Source organism: Lathyrus oleraceus, chromosome 1 (genome assembly GCF_024323335.1).
Source record: "Lathyrus oleraceus cultivar Zhongwan6 chromosome 1, CAAS_Psat_ZW6_1.0, whole genome shotgun sequence".
Lineage (NCBI taxonomy): Eukaryota > Viridiplantae > Streptophyta > Magnoliopsida > Fabales > Fabaceae > Lathyrus > Lathyrus oleraceus.
The window spans coordinates 18,427,401-18,446,818 of record NC_066579.1 but is presented as its reverse complement, the minus strand read 5'-3'; the positions used below and the strand labels follow the sequence as shown (position 1 = coordinate 18,446,818).

At 39.3% G+C, this 19,418-nt stretch overlaps 1 protein-coding gene and 2 long non-coding RNA genes across 3 annotated transcripts; 1 reads left to right on the top strand and 2 right to left on the bottom strand.

Annotated features, from left to right (window-relative positions):
- LOC127131907 (uncharacterized) lies at positions 1–672 on the bottom strand. Its single transcript, XR_007806533.1, has 2 exons — positions 524–672; positions 1–365 (listed from the first exon to the last, which is right to left on the bottom strand). It is a non-coding gene; the product is annotated as an uncharacterized LOC127131907 (long non-coding RNA).
- A 1,737-nt stretch (positions 673–2,409) lies between these two features.
- Positions 2,410–3,307, top strand: LOC127131954 (uncharacterized). The gene is made up of 2 exons (XR_007806542.1): positions 2,410–2,551; positions 2,640–3,307. It is a non-coding gene; the product is annotated as an uncharacterized LOC127131954 (long non-coding RNA).
- Positions 3,308–10,807: 7,500 nt separating this feature from the next.
- LOC127087723 (uncharacterized) lies at positions 10,808–16,627 on the bottom strand. The gene is made up of 2 exons (XM_051028658.1): positions 14,207–16,627; positions 10,808–10,828 (listed from the first exon to the last, which is right to left on the bottom strand). The coding sequence occupies exons 1-2, from the start codon at positions 16,625–16,627 to the stop codon at positions 10,808–10,810; spliced, it is 2,442 nt and encodes an 813-aa protein (XP_050884615.1).
- Between the last annotated feature and the right edge of the window lie 2,791 nt (positions 16,628–19,418).

Sequence of the window (19,418 nt, the reverse complement as noted above, 5' to 3'; positions counted from 1 at the left end):
TAATCAACAACAACTTAATAAAATTTACAATGTTTACTTAATAAAGTTTACAATGTTACAAACTTACGGATTGTTTATAACATACAAGAGGTGCTAAAAGCAGCTTAATGGACCTAATCTATGGGCAAAGACCAAGTCCAAAGACAAACTTCTCAATATCTTTTATCCTAATTTCAGTGTAATTAAAATAAATGAGATCAACAAAAGTTTGTATGGCTTTTTCCAAATTAAATGAAGAAAGAAAAAAAAGATAGAAAAATAATAATAATAATAATAAAAGTAAATCCCAAATAAATCAACTCAACACAACGTTGCAAACTCATGCTCTCTTCCATGGGTCAAACAGTATTCGCACACGGTCTTCCCTATTTCAGCGTGAAAAAAGGAGCAAATTAGCTTTTTTGCAGAACAAGAAAACACCATATCATAACGACATAAGAGTCCATATATACCACAAATCCCAATTCTTCTAATAACAAACACACATTAATATGGAAACTAGAGAAGGGAAAACGAAAGATACCGATGCGGTGCTCAACGTAATAAGGACGAACACAACTAGTGTAGTCGTAGCGGCGGATGTGTGCACAAAAAGATTCGTTTGTTGTGCTTCGTTGGAAGTGGAGACATGTTGTTTCTTTTTTGAACAGTAGCCGCTAACCTTCTCCTCCAAAATTAGGGTTTTTCGGCTCTCTCCCTTTATGAACAGTGGCCTCTCTTATATATGACTCATCTCCCCTCCGCTGTGTTGCTGTGTTTCCTCAGAGTAGTGGAAAATGTCTGTATGGAAGACGTTTTGAATTTTGTCCATATTCAACTTGTGGTCCCCTTCTCAATTCTCGTCATTTCCAAAACTTCATTGTTGGTAAGAAACAATCCACCACTGCAACTCACTTGAATATGTGTTTTTCTCTTTTTTTTGGAATTGGACTGATTTTTGTGTGTTGTTGTTGCATGTTGGATGAGCTGGTCATATGAACCCATACCAGAAACATTATTTGGAGAATTTGGTGGCCTTAATCCAATGCCAGGAGGTCCGCTGGTCTGTGAATGATACGTAGAGTTTGGAGACGGAAAAACGTCCGACCCATGCAGATGAAGATCTTGATTGTTCACAGATGAAAAGAGACACCCCTGTTACTGGCAGAAGGAGTATGTTGTTGTTGTTGTTGTTGAGTACGATGTATGAATAAGCTCCTCCCAAGCTGAAATCGGCAGACCTCCCCATGGAGAAATGTTGTGACTGCATCATTGACATAGATTTACAAGCTGATATTTAGATTACTAGCTAAAAAGTTGGAATTTCAAGCTACAGCAGAACCTATGTTTTCTTTCCCTTCCAACAAAACATTCATGCCAGTCAATTCCAATATCAGGCATCTTTAAGTGCTGAAACACGGATAGCAATATAAATGGGAGGTACATTTCACAGCATGCTTCTTGTTGAATTCTCATTATATCTCTAGATGAGAGTAAGCTGAAGTTTTGGTCGGTTAGGCTGAGGTTCCACAACCTCCATGTGAATTTGTACTGTTTGCAAAATGTTGTATGAAGTACTGCCATTATTTTGGCCACCTTTTATCTCTGATACATGGAGACAGTTGACACCAGATTGGTGAACATTTTTCAAAAGGCGTAGAGGTTGTATTTCACATATTTCTGCTGACGAATTATCAGTCTTATTTTCTAACTCAGGGGAAGCTGCATGCATGGCTTGAGAACAAACCGTATTGTTGTCTTCAGATTTATTTGGCACTGAAGAGGTCACATTTGTGGTAGAATTGATGCTTCCAGACTTGTTTTTGACTTTTGAAGTCGCCAAATTGTTATCTTGCCTTTTCTTTGACAACCCACGGCTGTAAAATCTCCACTGTCTGCCCCCTGACTTCCTCTACCTGTGTGTGGTCGTTTCTGACAATCAAAAAGCTTCTCTACATCACAAACCGAAACTCTCTGCATAAAAGCTTCCACACTGTCAGTCAGGTCCCAAAATGTAACACACCCATCAGTAGATCCACTAATCACAACGTAAGCATTTCCAACTTGGATACTATCTTTATGAGGCGTACGAGTGGGAAAGATAATATGCTTCAACGATAAAACGGGTGCCAATAAAGGAACAAGTCATGCAATGTCAAACCATAAGCGAAAGGGCAAAATTAAAGCCCGTAACATAACTATAGCATCCGAATAAGCAACGACAACAAAACAGACAGATATCCTGGAACCAGCACATTTAACAAGAAAAGCAGTGACTGCAAGATATCTCCAGTCATCCTCATGTTTATCTCTGACCAAGTTCACCATTCTAGGTTCAGCATCAGTTTTTATATTTGAACCATTTTCAGCAACATCTACTTTCCCCGCATTATTTTCTGCATATCTGTGTGTGGTTGAATATTTGGTTGGCATGTCAGTGGAAAGCCACTGGAACGTCATTGAAGAAGACAAACTTGACAAAAGTCGATCATCAACTTCTTTTGAATCTTGCTGATTATCAGTGTGGAAGTTAGTTTTGTTCTTCAACCTCGTACTTTTGAGTAGCCAAGAAGTTAAGACACGTTTTGCACCCACTGATATCAGTAAGGTTGGATTATCTTTGTCCACATTAGTAACATTTAGTTCTCTCCTGTCATCAGGTACAGTAGTTGTAGCTGATGGAATGATGTGTAGTTTTGAGACGCAACAAATTGATCTTACAGTTGATCCACCAACATGCTCACCAAGCAATTTTGACGTGGACCAATTCTCAATACCTGGAGAGTACCAAGTCAGTCTCACAGTCCCATCTTCACATCCAGTTGCAATCCAGCTTTATTTGGACAATAATGCATGCTTATAATAATCTCCCAAGAGCATATCTCCATGTATGAAGCACAATGAATGTATCTCCCTCCCATGGAATTGCATATGCAAACTCAAAGGGTATATTTTTCCATTGTTATCATTAACCCAGTTGTCGCACCTCGAAAAAATGGGGATACGACTTTAAAGTCAAGCGCGATCGCACGCTCGCATTGATGGACTGAACAGAGTCGCCACCGAACTTTATTTATTCCTAAAAAGAAAAGGGGAAATATCGATAAAACCTCTAAAAGAAAGGATAAGATATGGTCATCGCAACCAACATCAGGGTTCGGGAGTCGATTACGCAAGGGGAAGGTATTAGCACCCCTCACGTCCGTTGTACTCAACGGGAACCATTAGGTTAGTTGTGTGCGTTAGTGTTAGTTGAAATGTTAGGCTTTTCGAATTATTAGGTGGGAAAGAAAGAAAGGATGAGAAGAGAATGTTTTTGGATTTTTGACGAAGGACTAAACCTAAGTTTTTTATTAGTGGGCCTGACAAGATTTACAAATCCTGCTCCTACGTATCTCAAAAGAGAAATCAAGGCTTACGTAGTTCTGGGTAGAAAAATGTTTGTTTGTTGGTCGATTTTAGCGAAAGCTATAGTGTATTAATCGACGAAAACATTATTTTACCCAAAACAGATGAGGAGTAGACGCATACCACACATCGAACGAATTTATAAATCTACATTCGGAAAAGCGTCATTTATCTCTACTCAACAATCGTGGCCGAAACATTGTTTTGCATCACCTTAAGACAATATATCTTTCATTTATAAAAAGGTTTTTGATTAATCGCACGGCGGCGAGAAAAAAGTTCGATTGGTTGGATGTATTTTGAGTGATGGCGAGAACTTGGATGAGCGAGATATACATCTCGAATCCTAGCCTCAGGAGTGCACGGTATACACCATGTTCCATTTCCATATTTATTGGCAAAAGTGTTTAATAGAGATTAAGTATTTTTAGGTTTGATTGAGAAAGGGTTTGAAGAAACCACATTGATAATTTTAGACGATGGCGAGAGTTATGATTGGCGAGGCATCCGCCTCGAATCTTAATCTTAGGAGTGCACGGTATACACCATGTTCCATTTCCATCTTTATTGAAAGAGGTTAAGATAGGAATTAAGTATTTTGGAGTTTGAAAGACGAGTACTTATGACTTGCAAGCTCTTACAGCTTGGGTCTAGTACTCGGGACTACGTCTGGACATTCCACCCAGGCAGTCTGTTTCTTTCCAAAATTGTTAAGAAAATGATTCGGATATGTACGAATGTTTTGGAGGGAAGACGAATATTTATGGCTTGCAAGCTCTTAAAACTTGGGCCTAGCATTCGGGACTACGACTGGATATTCCATCCAGGTAATCTTTTTTCTTCCAACTTACTTAGGAAAATGATTTGAAAATTGGAGCGTTTTGAAGAGAAGACGAATATTTATGGCTTACAAGCTCTTACAGCTTGAGCCTAATATTCGGGATTATAATTGGGCATTCCATCCAGGATAATCTTTTTCTTCATGTTTTATTTAGAAAACGATTTGAATATTAGAGTGTGGAAGGGAAGACGAATATTTATGGCTTGCAAGCTCTTACAGCTTGAGCCTAATGTCGCGGCGGGATTTTTCACGAGATTAAGTATTGATTGAACTTAACCCGTTTGAAAAATATTTTAAATGCAAGAGTCGCCACCGTCTTTTATTTTATCCAAAAAGAGGAAGGGAAAAATAACGATAAATCCCTTTAGAGTTACGGGTTCGGGGGTTGGTTATGCAAAGGGAAGATATTAGCACCCTCTACATCTGTGGTACTCCACAGGAACCTTTTTGCTTATGTTTATGTGAATGCTTTGCTTTTTTCGCTTTGATCGTTTGATTGGGGAGATGAGAAAAGAACTTGATTTTATTGCTTTTTGGACTCGATAAAATCGTAGACTTCATGCCTACGTATCTCCAAGGCGCAATGGAGAAATCAGAATCCACGTAGTTCTCCCAAAAGAAAAGGGGAAAGTCTGTTTTATTGATTTTAGATTGGCGTGTCTTGCCATCTCTCGCTCGACCTAGGCGGGAGGCTTCGAGACTGACACGTCCTTTTAAAAATGTTTTTAAACTGAAAAGCCAAAGCTGGCAAAAGATTTGAATGAGCCTAAACCCTGAAACAATAAATAAATGGGCTCATTATAAGGAAGCCCAAGAGTAAGCTTATGAGTGTGTGAAAAGGGTTTCTTAAACGGCGACCGTTGGAATCGCATCGGGTTTCTCTTTTTGGATTTTTCGATTTTTTAACGTAAAACGTGAACAATACGATTAAACACACAATACAGAAAATAAAAAATGCGAGAAAGTAAATTATTACAACACAGTTAGCTATGAATAGTTAGTATTACGAATAGTTAGTGGAGTTAATCGAGCTGAAACTGAAACGAAACGGTTAGTAACAACATAAACAAATATAAAAAACAATATAAACATTTACTTTAGACAAAATAAACATTTGATATAAATAAACATTTAATTAAAATAAACATTTAAACAAATAATTAATTTAACTAACATTTAAATAAAACATATATGAAAAATAATAATAAAAGATAAACAATATTTAGTAAACAAAAGTAATCTATATATATTATTTTTGTCTACTATATATTTATTGTCTAAAAATAAATAATATATATATATATATATATATATATATATATATATATATATATATATATATATATATATATATATATATATATATATATATATATATATATATATATATATATATATATATATATATATATATATATATATATATAAAACACATGTCGGCAAGCCGGAACTTTGCCGATTTCAGAGATAAGTGAAGAATATTACCTTGTGTGAAGAGGATGAACTTCTGATCGTCCAAATAATCGACCGAAAGCTGGAAACCGTCACCGACGCAGTGCTGGCTGCCTTCGTGAGTACCTGACTTCAACGTCGCTTTTGATCGGTGAAACGACGCCGGAATGAAATGAACCTTGGATATTTGTGACCTGGACTCAACGAACTTCAAAGATATGAAATCGGTTTTGTGTTTCGGTGAATAATCGGGACGATTTTGGGTTACCGAAAATGAAGAACAAGTGAAAATACGGTAATGCTTTTGGAAAAATATTTCTTTTCAATTCTCTGTTTCTCTCACTACACGTTTTTTCCTTACTGATCCACTTCCTTTTTCTTTTTCTTACTAACCACATCTATATATATATATATTTAGATTACTTAAACAATAAGAAACCTAAAAAATATCTAACATAAATTAATAATATATATTTAGATTACTTAAACAATAAGAAACCTAAAAAATATCTAACATAAATTAATAATATATATTTAGATTACTTAAATAATAAGAAACCTAAAAAATATCTAACATAAATTAATAATATATATTTAGATTACTTAAACAATAAGAAACCTAAAAAATATCTAACATAAATTAATTAGATTACTTAAACAATAAAAAACCTAAAAAATATCTAATATAAATTAATAATATATATTTATATATTATATAATAATAATAATAATAAACTAATATAATATTAATCCTAATTAAATAAACTAATTAACAACTAAACACAATTAATATTAAGCACAAATAATATTAAACGGCACACGATTAAAATACGATAAAATCGAGCGACACGAACGTGATAAAAACGACGACAATTTGCACAGCAAAACAGACAAATTGATAAAACCAATAAACCAGTAAACCGGTAAACCAGTAAAATCAACAACACGACTCAAACAGACTCGATTAAATCACACGGCACAACACGTAATTAAATAAACAACCCTAGGCAAAAATAAAATCAACACGACATCACGAAAACGCTGACAAACACAATCACAAATAATCGGACAATACGAAAACTCTAATATATTCGAAATACAGTCAAAATACCGACAAACAAACAATTAAATAGATAAAAACGCACAAAACCTAATCGAAGCGATGCCACGCACAAAAGAGATAAGCGAGATAAATACGAGGCAACGATATCGGCCAGGTTTTGCTAAAACAACGAAATACAACGCGGTAAGCAACGAAAACACACAAAACCTAATCAAACCAGTTGTCACGCGAAGTTTAAGAAATTGAGATGAATACGAGACAACGAGATTAATCATGATGTGGTCAACAAAGCCAAAGTCAAATTTTGGGGTGCGACAGATGCCCCTATTTAATTAACTTAGGCCAGATAGCCGGAGGCTATCGAATGGCGTAAGGTAATTAAATATGACAAACACCACAAAATTTGACCGCAAATGCATGTATGCATGATGCAAAAGACAGACAGACACAGAGACACAGGAGTGCAAACTCTACTGGGGAAGGACATACACCGACTCAATGCATGAAGGTAAACACTGAGAACACTCAGCTGGGGAAGATTCACTACCTATTCATAGATGGAAAATAGGAGGAAAAGAGATATCGACCCAATGCATGACGATACATCACTATCTCATAGATGAAAGTGGGAAAAGATCAATATAACAAGAGTACTGATGTGACAGTACATTACCAACTCAAAGATGGAGGTAACAGAAAAGATGAATACCAACTCAAGGATGAAGGTATAACAAGGGCATAATAAGAATTGAACTGCGTTAACTCATGGTTGACAGCTCACAACCCACTCATTGATGAGGTAAACAGGACATGCCAACTCAAAGTTGAAGGCAAGCTTCAAAAGATTGATAATAACACTGCTAGGGAAATCAAATCCCAACTCATTGATGATGGTGTAGATGAAAAATCAGATCTAAGGATCATTGTGCAGACTTACAGTTGAATGCACACTACCAACTCATTGATGAGGTAGACAGAGAAATGCCGACTCAAAGTTGAAGGCAACCACCGATTCATTGGCAAAGGTGTTTAAAAGAATTTAGAACATATTTTCCTGGAGATGTTTATCATTACCGATTCAAAGATGACGGTGGAAGGACAAAATGTACCTAACTCATAGATGAAGGTACTCCATCAACTCAAAGACGAAGATGGAATCAAAAGTTATCTGTGCAGACTTAAAGATGAAAGCACACTATCAGTTCAACAAGGATCAAACATACCCTACTCATAGATGAAGGTACTCCATCAACTCAAAGACGAAGATGGAATCACAGGAAAATGTGCGAACTCAAAGATGAATGCATATTAGCAGCTCAAAGTTGCAGGTACTTCACCAACTCAAAGACGAAGGTGGAATCAAAAGGAATCTGTGCTAAACTCAAAGACGAAAGCACGCTACCAGCTCAAAGTTGCAGGTAGAACCATGGAACTTTCTGTGAGGATGTTATCAACTCATAGATGGAGATAGTAATTAATTTATCCGAGGGATAACAAAGGTTACCACTCATGGATGTAGGTAACTCAAGTTTGTAACGGGTACCAACTCAAAGATGAAGGCATAAAGGACTTGGACACAATATCTGTCATGTCTGTTTTACTGAATGAGAGTCACAAAGACTATATTGTTGCCTTCTTTTACTGGCAATTTCTGAGCTTTATCTGGAGACACGAGGTTCAAACTAGGATAGAACTAGAATGAAACGGTCAAACAAGACTTCAACTGAAGAGGAATGAACTCATCAGGATTTACAACTGAAACAACCATCTTCCACGAGGCATAGATCTTTGTGGGGAACATGACCAATAAAAGGTATTTTGCTGCTTATGAGGATACTCTATATGGAGAGATTGACTCAACCCACAATATAAACAAGGAAACAAGGTGCATATGAATGCAAGCATGATATGTCATAGATATGCATGAATATTTAGTAATGAATGCATGATGGACAGACAAAACTAGGAATAACTAAAAATGTTAACAGCTGCATAAGGACTTGCTGGAGATTTGCACTGAGACTCGCTAGGGAGTAGTACAAAGACTTGCTGGGGAATTGGTACAAGAGCACCATATCCAGGTTTCTTTAAAAGTCTGTCTCTGCTGAGGATTCCGTAGAAGAATGGAGATGCCTTCTACTTCAAAAATACAGGAGATTCCCTGTGGTTTTTGAATTCATGAGGTATATGAGGATTGGACCTTTCTGAGGACTCCGCTGGGGATACAAGGTGTTATCCTCTGGAAATAAGATGATATTGTAAGAGAAGTCCTGCAATTCTTGAATTTGCTGATAATGCAGAAGGGATCATTCTTCTGGAAGACTCCGCTGGGGATAAAGTTCGCTGGGGATAGGTGGTATCTTTCCAGGGAATAAGAATATAGGGGAAATCTATCCTTGATTTTTTTGCTTTAATTATCATGGAGACTTTCTATATCTGAAGACTCTGCAGGGGATTATGGTGTCTGATATCTGGTTACGAGATCTTTCCTCTAGGAGACTCTGCCGGGGAACAGTGATGTCTGACCTTTGAATGTAAATGAGAATTCAGGAGGAATCCTGTAATTCTTGAATTTGCTTAAAATGCAACACACTCTTCTTTACTACAAAACATTACTGAGGAGGAGACATATCCTTCTATTGAATGGACAGAGAACAACAGGAGATTCCCTGTAGTTTCTGAATATCAACTTTCTTCACTCGCTGAGGGATGGAGACCTCTGTATTACTCCTGCTCGGGGAAATCAAAGCTTCCTTCTCATCCTCTGCCGGGGACATTGCTGATCCCTCCTTAATAAATTACTGGGGAAATACCTGTAGTAATCCCATAGGCCAAATCTGTAACTTAAAACCTGGATCAAAGTCTTCATGATCAATTAACCGGGGAGTCTTCATGATCAATTAACTGGGGAGTCTTCATGCCCCAAGTGAAGGGAATAAACTTCTTGAAATATTTCTTGCATGATCTCTTGAGGAAAACTAGGAAGCATAGCTGGGGATGTCCAGAATCACAACCTCTGCTGGAGAAATATTAATGCCAAGACACCTGTGGAGATTTTTTTCATCATATACATATAAGGATAGTAATATGAACATGTCTAGTTGGAATCACATGATTTCAGAATTACTGGGACCACATGTCTCAATCCTTTTATTGATGTCCACAAATCAAAATAAATAATATTTTTCAAAAACTGTTTTTAATTCAAAACTTTTGTTTCAAAACATATTTGTCAAAGTAAAAGAACTTTCGTAAATTGAAATGAAAATTAAGAGTGCCAAGAAATATAGAAAGGCTCAAATTGATTTGATAGGATGGTAATCAGCCAACAGCGTGATTCCATAGATCTTTACAAATTGGAAAATGGTAATTTCGTGGAAAAAGGGTACGTTGAACTACAATGACATCATTCTCTCTTCCACTTTTGACCTGTATTGCAGCCTTGAGAAAGTTGGAGAACTGTTGAAAATATTCTGATACTTCAATGATCTTATCTCTGTTATGCAGTTACTTGCCTGAAATCCCTAACTTTTGCCTAGATTGCCCTTTCGGGTTTTCAATCTACCGGGATAATATTCTCTTTGTTTTTTATGTCTCTAATTTCTGCTTGGACCGCCCTTTCAGGTTTTCAGTCCACCGAGACGCTCATTTTTGCCTAAGCCGCCCTTTCGGGTTTTCAACTTAGCGAGCTGTTCTTTTCATTTTTTAGGCGAAGTATTTCTTGACTGCATCTGTATTCACGGGACGTGGAAGCTCTTCACCATCCATGTTTGTAAGAATTAAAGCACCGCCTGAGAAGGCTTTCTTGACAACATAGGGTCCTTCATAGTTAGGAGTCCACTTGCCCCTATAATCATTGTGAAATAGTATCATCTTCTTGAGCACAAGGTCACCCTCTTTGAATTCTCTCGGCTTAACCTTCCTATCAAATGCCTGCTTCATTCTCTTTTGATATAACTGTCCATGGCACAAGGCAGTCATTCTTTTTTCTTCAATCAAATTCAACTGATCGTATCTGCTTTGACACCATTCAGCCTCTGACAACTGAGTTTCCATTAGTATCCTCATTGATGGAATTTCAACCTCTATCAGTAACATAGCTTCCATACCGTATACAAGTGAAAATGGGGTTGCCCCAGTTGAAGTACGGACTGATGTTCTATATCCGTGTAGTGCAAAAGGCAGCATTTCATGCCAATCTTTGTAGGTAACAACCATCTTTTGAATGATCTTCTTGATATTCTTATTTGCAGCTTCAACTGCCCCATTCATCTTAGGACGGTAAGGAGAAGAGTTGTGATGCTCGATCCTGAAACTTTCACATAATTCATCCATCATTTTGTTGTTCAGATTGGAGCCATTGTCAGTGATGATCTTGTTTGGAATGCCATATCGGCAAATGAGATTATTTTTGATGAATCTGACCACCACTTGCTTTGTCACCTTTGCATACGAAGCTGCTTCCACCCATTTGGTGAAGTAATCAATTGCCACGAGAATGAAACGGTGTCCGTTGGAAGCCTTGGGTTCAATCATACCGATCATGTCAATGCCCCACATTGAGAATGGCCAAGGAGCAGAAATCACATTCAAAAAGGTTGGTGGTACATGAACCTTATCAGCGTAGATCTGACATTTGTGACACTTCTTTACAAATTTGTAGCAATCTGATTCCATGGTCAACCAGTAGTAACCAGCTCTCAACACCTTTCTTGACATAGAGTGGCCGTTTGCATGAGTACCAAAGGACCCTTCGTGAACTTCTTTCATCAACATTTCTGCTTCCTTTTTGTCAACACATCTGAGTAAGACCATGTCATAATTCCTCTTATAGAGCACATTCTGATTAAGGAAGAAACTGCCTGACAATCTTCTCAAAGTCTTTTTATCTTTTTCTGTTGCTCCAAGAGGATACTCCTGAGTCTGAAGGAAATGCTTGATATCGTGGTACCATGGTTTATCATCAAAACTGGCCTCAGCTGTAAACACATGTGCTGGTCTATCAAGTCGCTTGATCACAATTCTGGGTACTTCGTTTGGAAAACCCACTTGATACATTGAAGACAACGTAGCTAGAGCATCCGCCATATGATTCTCATCCCGAGGAATGTGATGCAATTCAACCTTGGTGAAGAAAGTCAACAATCTTCTTGCATAGTCTTTGTATGGGATCAAGCCAGGGTGGCGTGTTTCCCATTCTCCTTTGATCTGATTGATAACTAACGCTGAGTCACCATAAACAGTAAGATTTTTGATGCGGAGGTCAATGGCTTCTTCAAGACCCATGATACAGGCTTCATATTCAACAATGTTGTTTGTACATTCAAAGCAAATTCTTGCCGTGAAAGGAATATGAGAACCTTCTGGAGTGATAATGACTGCACCTACTCCATGTCCATAAACGTTGGAAGCTCCATCAAATACTAAACCCCATTGAGAATCTGGTTCAGGTCCTTCTTCAGGAAGTGGCTCTTTACAATCTCTGGATTTTAGGAACATGACATCTTCATCAGGAAACTCATCCTCATTATCATCGTGATCTTCAACGGTTGGTGAGCAAGGTACTCAGCCAACACACTGCTCTTGATAGCTTTCTGGGTATGATACTCAATGTCGTATTCTGATAATAGCATCTGCCATCTGGCAATCTTACCAGTGAGTGCAGGCTTCTCAAAAATGTACTTGATTGGATCCATTTTGGATATCAACCAAGTGGTGTGACTTAACATATACTGCCTCAATCTCTTAGCAGCCCAAGCCAATGCACAACATGTCTTCTCGAGTAAGGAGTATCGTGATTCACAGTCAGTAAATTTCTTGCTTAAGTAGTAAATGGCATGCTCTTTCTTTCCAGTTTCGTCTTGTTGACCCAGAATACAACCCATAGAATTCTCAAGCACTGTCAAATACATAACCAACGGTCTTCCAGCAACAGGTGGTAACAAGATAGGAGGCTCCATGAGGTACTCTTTGATACTGTCAAATGCTTTCTGACAATCCTTTGTCCAAACACAATTCTGACTCTTTCTCAGCAATTTGAAGATAGGTTCACAAGTGGCAGTCATGTGAGAAATAAACCGGGATATGTAATTCAATCGTCCTAGAAAACCTCTCACTTGCCTTTCGGTTTTTGGTGCGGGCATCTCTTGGATAGCTTTTACTTTATCTGGATCAACTTCAATGCCTTTTTGGCTGACAATGAAGCCCAAGAGTTTACCTGACCTGACGCCAAATGTGCATTTGTTCGGATTGAGGCGAAGACGGAACTTCCTCAATCGTTGAAACAGCTTCAATAGATCTACTAAGTGACCTTCTTCTGAACGAGACTTCGCGATCATGTCATCCACATAAACCTCAATCTCTTTGTGCATCATGTCGTGAAAGAGCGTTGTCATGGCTCGCTGGTAAGTAGCACCTGCGTTCTTCAACCCAAACGGCATCACTTGATAACAGAATGTTCCCCATGGTGTTATGAATGTAGTTTTTTCCATGTCTTCGGGAGCCATTTTGATCTGGTTATACCCGGAGAATCCGTCCATGAAGGAGAATATGTCAAACTTTGCTGTATTGTCTACCAACATGTCAATGTGAGGCAGGGGGAAATCATCCTTTGGGCTTGCTCTATTTAAGTCACGATAGTCGACACACATTCGTACCTTCCCGTCCTTCTTAGGAACTGGCACAATATTTGCTATCCACTCTGGATACACTGAAGTGGCAAGAAAACCAGCATCTATTTGCTTCAGAACTTCTTCTTTAATTTTGACGGCCATATCTGGATGTGTTCTTCTTAATTTCTGTTTGACCGGTGGACATTCTGGCTTCAAAGGTAGCTTGTGCTCTACGATGTCAGTGTCGAGACCAGGCATATCTTGATAAGACCAAGCAAACACATCTACATACTCTTTCAACAGGCTGATCAATTGCTCATTGACCTGTGGGGATAACAATGCTCCAATTTTGACTTCTTTCACATTTTCTTCCGAACCCAAGTTGATTGTTTCCAAAGGTTCCTTGTATGGCTGAATAGTGTCTTCTTCATTTTCAAGCTGGCGGGCGACCTCTTCTGGAATCTCATCCCACTCTTCCTCTTCAGCTTCGAATACAGAATGTTCAAAGTTGGGAGAGGGCATGATGTCATTGTGTTCAACGGGTTTAAGTAACCTGTACAAACAATTGTTTTTAGAGGACTGACCATTACATGCAAAGATGTGTTCTTTTTAAGGTTTTTTTTGTGTTACCATTTTCCGAAAAAGCTGAAAAGATAAAAGGACACAAGTGTATAGGAACACAAAAGATCTTTTTCATGGATAGTACGTTTTTGACAAAAGTGCCCATTTTTCAAAATTAATGCTTCGCGCTTTGGGCTAAAGCGGAAGATTTTTGAAAACTGAAAAGCTTAATTACTTTGATATGTGGACACAATGTGGGATGTCAACTGCGGTCCAGTTCTTCATAACTACTCCTGGTGTCACAAATCTGGGGCCTTCGTCTTCTGTCTTTTTCTCAAAAGTATCCTCTTCAACTGCTACCATGTTGATAAACCCACCGCTGTGAAAGATATCTTTGAAAGGTCGCACCACTGAAGTCTGCACTTGTTTTCCACCAACAAAGCCTAATCCTGTATGGTTAACGTTTTCTGGCAACTCTATCACCTTGCCCCATATTTCTGTAGGACCTGTCTTGACAATCTGCTGGGCGTCTTTGAATGACGCGATTGAACCTTCACTTTTCTTGTGATCATCAATGGTCAGGGTCTGAAATGGAGTTTCAACAGCCGTCTCGTCTACTTCTATCACACTAAACGATGAAAGGTGGCTAATCAGCATAGCCTGCTCCCCATTAACCGTCACTATTTGCCCATTCTTGACAAACTTTAACTTTTGGTGTAACGTGGATGTAATGGCACCCGCCTCATGAATCCATGGGCGTCCGAGCAGACAGCTATAAGCTGGCACTATGTCCATAACCTGGAAAGTGATCTGGAATACGTGTGGTCCAATACCAATAGGCAAATCAACTTCTCCAATGACTGTTTTTCTTGATCCATCGAACGCTTTCACAATAATTCCACTGTGCCGCATTTGCCCCCCTTTGTACTTTAGCTTCAACAAGGTAGACTTGGGCATGACATTCAGAGATGAACCAGTGTCAATTAGGATATTAGACAAAGAATCCCCTTGACAATTGGCTGAGATATGGAGAGCGAAGTTGTGATTCTTTCCTTCTTCTGGCAGTTCTTCATCACAAAAGCCTAAGCCATTGCACGAAGTGATGCTGCCTACAACATTGTTGAACTGCTCTGCTGTTATATCCTGTTCTACAAAGGCTTGATCAAGCACCTTCAGTAGTGCTTCTCTGTGGACAGCTGAGTTCAATAATAAGGACAGGATCGAGATTTTTGACGGTGTCTGTAGCAACTGATCTACCACTTTGTAGTCACTGAGCTTGATAATTCTGAGTAGTTCATCTGTTTCTTTGTCAAGGGTTGAATTGCTTGTTTGCCCTTCTGCTTCTCTTGTCACTGGTACCACGACTACTGGATCTTTCTCAACATTTCTACTTGGGATAACCGGCGGAGCGAACACGCGGCCACTGCGCGTCATTCGGCTATTTGCTGCGATATTGGTAACTGAGGCTAAGGTTTTAATCTCGACCTCTTTACCGTTCTCAATAATAGTTGCTGCATAGCGGTAGGGGACCGCTTTATCTGAAGTGTAAGGCATTGGGCCCGGAGGGCAAATCACCACCGGCTCCCTCGGATGATAAGCTATCTCTACTTTCTCTGGAATGTTGAAGCAAGGAATGATGACATTCACTTCTTGTTCTTGTGATTCTGGAGAACTCACTTGTCTAGAAATCTGAATCAAACCCTGATCAAGGACGCCTTGCAAATCATCTTGAATCTTCCTACAACCTCTTGAATTGACTGAACATGTACCACAGATCTGGTGGTCATGTTGGAATAGACCATGAGCACATAAAACAGAATGAATTTCAACCAAAGACCGCCAAATCTCCTCTATCTTCGTAACACGTTGTTCATTGAGACAAACTTCTATATTGTTCACTGATGAAGGACCATGACTTGGCATTGGATTGTCCTTCACATTAGGACCCATGTTCTTGAAGGTCAGGATACCTGCTCTTGTCAACTTCTGTACTTCCAACTTTAAAGCAAAACAGTTGTCTAAGTCATGACCTGGAGCATTCTGATGAAAGGGACAAGATACCTCTGGCTTGTACCACCAAGGTAGCACTTCTGGTACAAGAGGTCGTGGTCGTGGTTGCACAAGGTTTTTAGTGATCAAAGCTGGATACAATTCTGCATATGACATTGGAATTGGATCAAAATTGGTTCTTCTTTGCTGCTGTGGTGGACGTTGTTGTAACTGATGTTGATGTTGTTGAGGTTGATGTTGTTGCTGATACTGAGTATTCTGTTGGAAGCGGTTGGTACGCTGCTGAGGGTATTGGACTTGAACTGGAGCGGAAGTGATTACTGGAGTCACGACTGCTATATGTTGGTGTTGGGAATGGTAAGGATAATTGATCCTTCTTGGATGATTATAGGACACAACATTAGTTTCTTGTTCCTTCTTTTTCATAAAACCGCCGTACCTCTTTGCCCCGCTTGAAGATGAACTTCCTTCTCTAACTAGACGCCCTTCTCGAACTGCTTCCTCTAAACGGACTCCCATGTTTACCATGTCAGTAAAGTCTGTAGGAGCGCTTGCAATCATCCTCTCGTAATAAAAAGTATCAAGAGTCTTTAAGAACACTTTCGTCATCTCCTTTTCTTCCATAGGTGGAACAACCTGTGCTGCAATTTCGCGCCACCTTTGCGCGTATTCACGGAATGTCTCCTTTTCTCTTTGTTGCATGGACCTCAACTGATCTCGGTCTGGCACATTATCAAGGTTGTATTTGTAATGTTTGATAAAGGCCTCGCCTAAATCGTTGAAAGTCTTGATCTGAGAACTGTCTAATCCCATATACCAGCGTAAAGCTGCACCGGTAAGGCTGTCTTGAAAACAATGAATGAGCATCCTTTGGTCGTTGGTGTACATTGACATCTTTCGCACGTACATAACCAAATGGGTCTGTGGACAAGAACTTCCTTTGTACTTTTCAAATTCTGGTAGTTTAAATTTTGCTGGCATCCTTACGTCTGGAACCAAACACATATCATTTACATCTCTGCCAAACAGTTCTTTCCCCCGAAGAGCTTTTATCTCTTTTTGTAATTCCGCAAACTGATCCTGGAATTCATCCATTCTATCATTGAGACCAGGATCCTCACTTGGGGTAGGGCCGTGATAGACAGGTTCTCCTAGGTGAGGAGTATAGTGAACAACGGGAGGCACATTAGTGAAGACAGGAGCATTTGGTGGAACGAACTCTTGTTGATATCTATCTTGATTAAGATCCCTGGGTATTTCCCAAGGACGGGATGCTGTGATGGTAACAGAAGTGACTGGGACAACGTTGATTTCTGAAGCGATGACTGTAGTGACGGGTGCTGCTGTTGTCTGATTCTGAATTTGAGGTTGATTCTGTGCCGAAGTCTGTCCTGAATTATGAACTTGAGCCCTAGCCTGGGCTTCCTCTGCTTGTAGACGGGCGGTTAACATTTGGTTGCGCATCTCTGCTGCCTGTGCTTGTGCCTGGATCTGTGCATCTTGTGCTTCGGCAACCTGAGCTTGTGCTGTTTGAAGTTGAGCAGCTTGGGCTGCTTGGTTTGCTATCAATGTCTCGACCATAGCAGAAAGGCGGTCAACCTGAGCTTTCAATTCTCGGTTCTCGTTATCTGTTATCTCCATTCTTCTTTTGTAGTTGGCTCTTGTGTTGTAATTATGCGTCAGCTTGAAATGGATTTGCTGGCGGGAAGCAACTGTTAGAAGACTGGACCAAGACAGACAACCTGTATGCACGTGATGCATGGATATGCAAAATGAATGATTTTCCAAGGAACTCTAAGTGAAGGAAAAGATAGAATTGCAAACATTTTTGATAACAAAACAAAATTTTTCATTTTAAGCATTTTTATCAAAATATACAAAGTTATCAACCCAAAATACAACCAAGAAAACCATTTAAGGACATGTGTCATCAGGACGAGCATAAACAAGTAGGAGTTGTCCTTCAAGTCTCTCAATTCTTTCTTCATAGGCCTTCTGCATAAAAGCTTTCTCCTTCACCAAACTGTCTACAAGACCTTTCCATGCACCTGAGGACTGTGGAATCTGGGAGTAATCTGTTGTGCCTGAGGAAAGTAAATCCTCTTGCACCCTTGGACGTTTACCTGCACGATCTTCTCCACTCTGCTCCTTTAACTGTCTCTAAAGTTCTTCATTTTCCATTTCGAGCACCTGGGCCTTATCCTTCCAAGCGCCTCTCTCTTTCTTGACCCTTTCCAAGGTGGCTTGGAGTTCTTCTTTGTCATCTAGCGGAAGGTAGGGGGTCTTCAACGGAGCGGGTTTGATAGGATCATGATGTGGGTATGGCATTTTCAACTGTATAGCTCTGGCTCTGATCCACTGGAGGTACGTCTCATAGGAGGTACAATCTTTCTTACCCAATTCAAGTCTCCCTTTGCGACAAACACGATGCCAAGCTCTTACTACTCTCTCTTTCATAGTAGGGTCCTCCTCGTTATCCCTCAAGAAAATACCTTCTAAAAGAATGTTAGGAGGCTTGTCCTTCATAGGGTAACCGAGTTGTCTCCTAGCAAGTACTGGATTATAAGAAATGATTCCCTTTGTGCCCATGAGGGGCACATTGGGGAACTCCCCGCAACTATCAATGATCTTCACATTGTCTAAAACTCTACTGTACCATGCAATATCTGACTAGGTAAGAGACATAATCCTCTGTGACCACTGAAGTCCTGACTTGCGATCCCAAAAAGTAGCTGACTTAGGAAGATGAGAGACAAACCATTTGTAGAGTAACGGTATACAGCAGACTATGGTTCCTCCTCCTTTCAAAGTATGGTAATGGATGGAATGATAGGTGTCTCCGAGCAAAGTTGGAACAGGATTACCACTTAGGAAGATGCGTATAGCATATGAATCCACAAAACCTTCAATATTAAGAAATAGTAACAAACCGTAGATCAACAAGGCGAACAGATGCTCCACAATAATATCACAACCTTGACTGGCAAAATAAGAAACCTTCCCCATTAAGAACTTGGCAGTGAAACATGGCAGTCCTCCTTTGGTGGTGAAGTTATTCTTGAATTCTGACTTCTTCATGTACAACACTTTTGCAAGAGAACTGTGCTCGGGTAACTTTTCTGAACCAGAGAAAGGTACTGTATCAGCAACTGGGATGTGAAGCAACTGGGCATACTCTTCCAATGTAGGCATGAGTTGATAGTTTGGGAATGTGAAACAGTGATAGACTGGATCATAGAACTGTACTAATGTCTGCAATAACCCTTCTTCCATCCTAAGTGTCAATAAAGATATAAGTGCCCCATATCTGTCTCTGAAACCAATAGGATCTGCGATCGAAGAAACCAGTTTCTTTAGTTCATCTATCTTTGGATTGATGAGATTGTACTTTTTCACACTTCTCCGTCTAAAATCCATGTTTCCTGCAATATTTGCAATCCTCACTTTAAGTTCCTTGGAAAAAGGTTGAAATGATGGGAATGAATGCATGTCA